Here is a 6,000-nt window from a genome sequence, read left to right on the forward strand (position 1 = left end):
AAGTACAGCTCAGCCTCTCGTGGACAACACTGGAGCACACACACACACACACACACACACACACACACCACAGCTGCAAGGGCAACTAGTGAAACAAAAGACCGCAATTACCCCATGTGGGATTTTACTTTTAAAAGTAGTGAAAAACGGTACGTGTTTTACCAAAAACCACATTTCTTTGTAAATTGGGTAAAAAGAAGCTTTAAAGATTTTATTTTTTTTCAAAACAGGAGTCAACCACCAGGTGGCAGTATGGAGAGTTATGTTACAGAACATGGTGACGGCCCTTGAGTGCCCAACCCCAAGTACACATCAGAGATGACCTTTGAACTCCTTTATAAAAAACCTTTTTGCGATAAGAGGAGGAGGATGGAGGCAGGAGACGACATGCTGCGGGTCGATGCTGTCAGTACTCAGCATTGGTAACCAGGATGAAAGCCAACTGACCCCGTTCAGGTCATCTTTGCTTCCCTCAAGAGAGAAGCAGGAATTCGGCACGTTCTTCAAATGGCCGCTACAACAAAGAGCCATTGCCTTTTTACTTCTGTGACCTGTGTGACTTTCAGCATGTTTCCCGTTGATGAATGGATTCCTCGACCCGTACGGGAGCATGTGATGCTCTTAAGGAACCGCAGATAGTGTAGAGTGCTGCCTCGGCCACGCGGCAGCTAATCACCGAACAGAAACCTACACAAAGTCCACGTGTGATGGCCGTTTAGCGCTCGCTCCTCTGTAAACAGCGGGGCGTTGCATGGCAGCCGCTTAGCCACAATAAAAGCTCAGGCTCGCCCACGGGTGCTGACCCAGCCTGACGTGGCCTCCTGATGGATAGAGGAAGAGCGGTGCAGGATGTGGACGCGGGCCCATTGTAGCTGCTGCAGTTATCCAAACTTCCGCTCAGCCTGGAAAGAAGCGCAGCGGTCCAAAACAAACCAGTTATAGAAATAGCCCCGTTTTTGGGCACGTATATGCCGTATTTATATATTGTGTGTATAAAGCCTTATTATATCAGCGTGCTGAGTTGAGCACTGCTGCACCGCATTGCAATGTGATGAAGTCTGGCCCGCTACAGTTGATAGCATTGACACCATCGCAACAGTTTTATCACCGAAGGTTGATTTCAGTTATTTAAAGTGTCCAGTGTACTTTTATATCACTGATGTAAGTCGTGTCCCATGTTGTGGAGGTGGCACTGATGATTACTGGGCATTTCTAATGATCCTTCGATTGGCTGTTTGCAGTCAGCTTAGCAGCACATCACGGCGATTGGCGCAGCTACCCCATAGTATAAATAAAGCATGTGTTGAACTGGACAGGATCCCAGCCCATTGTTTGAGCGCCTCGCCCTTGGAAAACTACCCTCTCTTGCTACTTCTGCCCTCCCCTTAGCGTGTACCGTGTGCATCCTGCAGCCAAAACGCAGCACCAGTCTGCAGGGGAAATACATGCCAACATGGTTATGTCCTGTTTTCTTTCCTTTTTCCTTCATATTTCAGAACAAGGTAAATTGTTCTCTGGTGAGTTGACATTTTAAGTTGCACTGGACAGGTCAAGGCGACTCGAACTGTCGAGTAGGGAAACAAAAGTAAAAGAGCATCCCGCCAAGCATGTAAATCTGTCCTCAACCCCCACAAAGTCCACGACTTATTACTTACAACAACAACGGTGACGTCAACACGTCTAAACTCCAGGTTTTTGTGACTAGCGGATCAATATCTCCAATCTAGCTCTCTGATTAAATTGTCAATTTCTCTGACAAGTTCCCAGAATGTGAACACGGGCGTTCCCATGAACAGGACGATGGCACTCGCTCAGAAATGAAGATTTGCTTTTTCAGAAGTGGAAAAGTCAACATTACGAATAGTAATGCTTTGATCATGAAGGCTGATTTTTAAGAGGTGAGCAAGCTGGTTTCGTCATCCTATTCAACACCCACTGATGGAAGTGTGAGATTAGTTTTAAATACACACATTATTCCCGCTAACTTGAACCACACTAACTCGCATTTCCAATACTTGGGTCTTTAAAAAGCAATTAACAGCTCAAATGAACTATTGCATGGACCACTTATGGTAGGAAGTCTACGGTCAGATGCACATGTGACCACGCACAACAAGTGGAATCACTTACCTTTGAAGAACGGATTTGAGAGGGTTTTTTTTTTTTTTTGCTGTGTCCGACCATTCACTACTGCTAAATCACCTTTAGCGGAATGAATCCCAGTGTGTTCCACCTTCTAGTGGTCTAGAGACCAGGCCTTAAAGGTGGCTGGGGTGCACCTCTGCATCCCCCAAAGTGGACGTATACGCGCCGCATCAGCCTGTGTCTGTCCTACCTGCGATACGAATGACGGCCCTCTCTGCGGGATCCAGGACCTCCCCCGAGGCTGCCATCGCGCGTTTGCCCCTCTGGTGCTTGGACAGGTTCCAGGGCAGGGTGTCTCCAGGACGGGGGACGCCGCTCCTCTCACCGCGGCCTTCCTCCGCTGGGGGTCCGTCCCCGCGTCTGTCTCTACGGGTCGACATCGCCTCCCTTCACTGCCAAGATCGAAAAAAAGAAGAAAGAAGTTTAAGAAGTGGCACGCTTGCTGTTGTGTTTATTTTACGGCGCCGTCAGCGCGTTTAACTCGCCCATCGGCCTCGCGAACACTAAACAACTTGAAATGATCCTGGCTTCGCTATGTCCTTTCTGCTGTGACCTCACGCAGAAAGACTTTTAACTGCTATTGAAATGCATGAGCAGATAAAACCCAAAATAGAGGGCAATAAAATGCAAAACGCAGGGACAGACGCACAATGTTCTGTGAGTTCTCCCAGGTGGCGTGTGGCGATGCCAGCGGCAGGGTGAGGCTCCGTGTTCACGCCGCTGCATGGACCTTCACACCCCCATGCAAAATATGCAGACGTTACATTGCAGCTCCACGGAAGTTTGGCTTACGATCCGTCGACCAGGAGATGATCACAGAGCATAAATAAATAATCCAGAGACGATTCCATTCAAATTAGAACCGGATTCCTATAATATTATTGAACTAAAAATAAAAATAAGTGGACGAAAAGTATTTTTGGGTTGAATATAGTTTTGACTCAGTTCTTTTTCTTTAATGAACTATTCTTTTTCAATTTTCACTTATATTTATTTTTTGATATTCTCTGTATTGTACTTTTTCGGTTGCAGATTTTGTTTTCAGATTCAAATCTTTCAAAATATTTTCACTTTCAGATCTTTTGACCGCGGTGTGGCGTAGGGGGGCGGGGCATCAACTGGGAGGGGCGTGTAATAGAAAGTGAATGGAAACCATCTTTGTCACAGTGACCAAAGGTCACTAAATATGGCACCGTACCCTGCCACCATATTCCCCTTTAGCTTCTTTCCACAGCGTTAGTGTGTAGTGACAAGAGACATTTAGAATTGCCCCATTTGCCTTAAAACCCAACGGTGGCTGTTAACAGGGAATTTACTCCCCCTCTCATAGTGACACGTCAATTAACAAATGGCGCTGCAGGATGACAATAAAAGCAACTAATTGGCTCATGCATTTTGTCAGAGGGTCCGAGATATTATGACCTCTTCATCTAATGAGTCCATATTGACAGTAGGTTTATGGGTTGCAATGGATGTGCCATCACCAGTTCGATTAGACTATTCTCAAAGTGAGACTATTCATTCAGGGCGATGGGACAATTTATATCAGGCATGATGAAGGGCACATTCAACATTTTAAACCACACACACACACACACACACACACACACACACACACATACAAACCCACACATATGTGATGACACAGCAAGACACTACAGAATAACCTCACAGTTTTTTCTGAACTGTTTACCCAAACCGACACACACACACACACACACAGACACACACAGACACACACGCAGCAGTGCAGGGCCGGTATCGTCTTACCTTGTGCTGGATGAGCGCTTAAAAGCCTGTCAAACGGTCATGAATCCCGGGGATTCTGTCCTGCAGGTTATCGCCGGCATAAACAGATAAAAGTCGCGCATGGCGCGCTGAGGTAAGCCACTCCTTTTACGGAAGGCAGGGCTGCTGCTGCTGCTGCTGCTGGAGGAGGAAGAGGAAGAGGAGGAGGAGGAGGATGCTGGAGAGGCGACCCGCCGTGCAGAATCCGTAGTCAGCTGCGATGTTTAGCTCCGCAGCGCTCACTCTCATCTACCCCCCCGGTACCACCACACCTTCTAGGAGTCGATCATGCATTCTCAAACTCCCCCCTCCCCCAAGAAAAAGCTTCTAACGGTCATGACTGCAGAGATAAGGTGGAGGGCGGCGTCCACACCACCTTTGGACTTCGCCGTCTCGTGCTGCGGCGAAAAGCCGCACGACTCGGCGCTCGATTGGTCGGCCTGGCGGGCTGTGCGTCCCGGGCCGATGCTTTAGGATGAGCCTATCCGATGGTAAAGGGGGGGGTGGGGGGGGTTAGGTAAATATGTACTTGTTTACAGGTATCACGTGACACGCGTGTCTAATTCCATTAGGTCACATTTAGTTAATGAAGGGTTACAATGGGACCATCTGCTCAGGAAATGTGTTGTTAACAGTTAAAACCTAATAACATTCTGCAATTGATGACACAATCCAACCAATTAATACAAATAAACTGAGAATCATTTAGTAAAATAACAAAAATATTAACAATGAAATAAATCAATATCATAATTTAAATAATAAACCAGTCTGTAAAAATGGGTTTTAAGAGGTTGTTCAAAGGATGTCACTGGGGAGCCCCCACAAGGCCCGCCTGCTATGTGTGTGCTCCATGTTCTAGTGCTCACACTATTAGATTCCTAATTATACATCCTCTACGCAGGATTTTGTGTGAATGCTTGAACATGTTCACATCTCTTTAAATACTTGGGTCAATCAGATCACACAAGGACATTGTTTCATTTAAAAAATGTTGAAAAGCCCAAACCGCCTGTTATTATACAATATAAGCCCTACGTCAATTAATTTTCCCAGTTAGACATTTCTTTTGAAATTCTACATAGAATCTACATTATGTGAGTATTCATTATCTTTAATGAGACACGTGAATCAATGTGGGTTGCAATGCATTTATTTCTGTACTCTTAATCCACCTATAACATCATAACTCCTCTGCATGCACACATGATAAAGCACACTACGACACAAGGTTTTTAAACTATCAGTGCAGGCGGATATCACATCATGTTTTCAGTGGGTGTCAGCTTCACAAACGCTATCTCTCCGCCCTTAACCACGGCCGAGGGTCAAATACAGCCCGGCTTGTTCAAGGATCCCCATTCCGCTCTCCAGACGCGCTGTCTGCGTACCCGCTCACCTCCGCTCGACAAGGAGAACTCAATAATCTTGCCAGTGATAAATGTCTCACTATTCCCTCACAGGCAGGTGTGTACAGCTCGTACAGCACAAATACAGGCCGACATTCAGTGACCTGGAAAGGAGCTTTAGTCCTAACTGCATATTTTGATGTAAGTGATACAAGTTAGGGGAAGACATTGAACACTAAACAAGGGAGAGGTGTAAATACTTTGCCAGAGAATGCAGCGCTAAAGGCGTTATTGTTACACAAAGTGGCTAACCTCGCTCGATAAGCTCAAACTGATGCGGCGCCGCAAGTGCAATTGTTGTCATGGATGAAATAATGGGCTGCTTTGTGATTCAGGGCCTCTACTTGCTGCCGTCAGCTCTCTGCTTGAATGATTGTAAATGCGCTGTTTTGACTCCCTGTGTGAAGTCACAGCTGGCAGAGCGGGCCGCAGTCCCAAACGTTTATGAATTCAACATTTTGGTTTCTGTGAATTACCAACAATAGAATATGTATATACTCTTATTTGAAAATGACTCAACCGTTTCTCCACTTATAATTTTGAATGTGACATTTCTCACAAAATATGCCGATATTTCGTAATGCTTTAGATTAAGGTACGCAGTGTACACTAGAATTCTCCCCAATGTATACTGTCCTTTCTTGCCCTAATCATGTAC

At 45.9% G+C, this 6,000-nt stretch overlaps 1 protein-coding gene across 5 annotated transcripts in view; it reads right to left on the reverse strand.

Annotated features, from left to right (window-relative positions):
* plecb (plectin b) overlaps positions 1 to 4,414 on the reverse strand; it is a 97,281-nt gene extending 92,867 nt beyond the window's left edge. For all 5 annotated transcript variants that reach the window (XM_078095378.1, XM_078095377.1, XM_078095376.1 and 2 more), the window contains exons 1-2: positions 3,916 to 4,414; positions 2,336 to 2,537 (exon numbers count right to left, since the gene is read on the reverse strand). In XM_078095378.1, the coding sequence (XP_077951504.1) occupies positions 2,336 to 2,525 (190 nt within the window). In that variant the 5' untranslated portion in view covers positions 2,526 to 2,537; positions 3,916 to 4,414. The remainder of the gene's footprint in view (positions 1 to 2,335; positions 2,538 to 3,915) is intronic.
* Between the last annotated feature and the right edge of the window lie 1,586 nt (positions 4,415 to 6,000).

Source organism: Gasterosteus aculeatus, chromosome 20 (genome assembly GCF_964276395.1).
Source record: "Gasterosteus aculeatus chromosome 20, fGasAcu3.hap1.1, whole genome shotgun sequence".
Lineage (NCBI taxonomy): Eukaryota > Metazoa > Chordata > Actinopteri > Perciformes > Gasterosteidae > Gasterosteus > Gasterosteus aculeatus.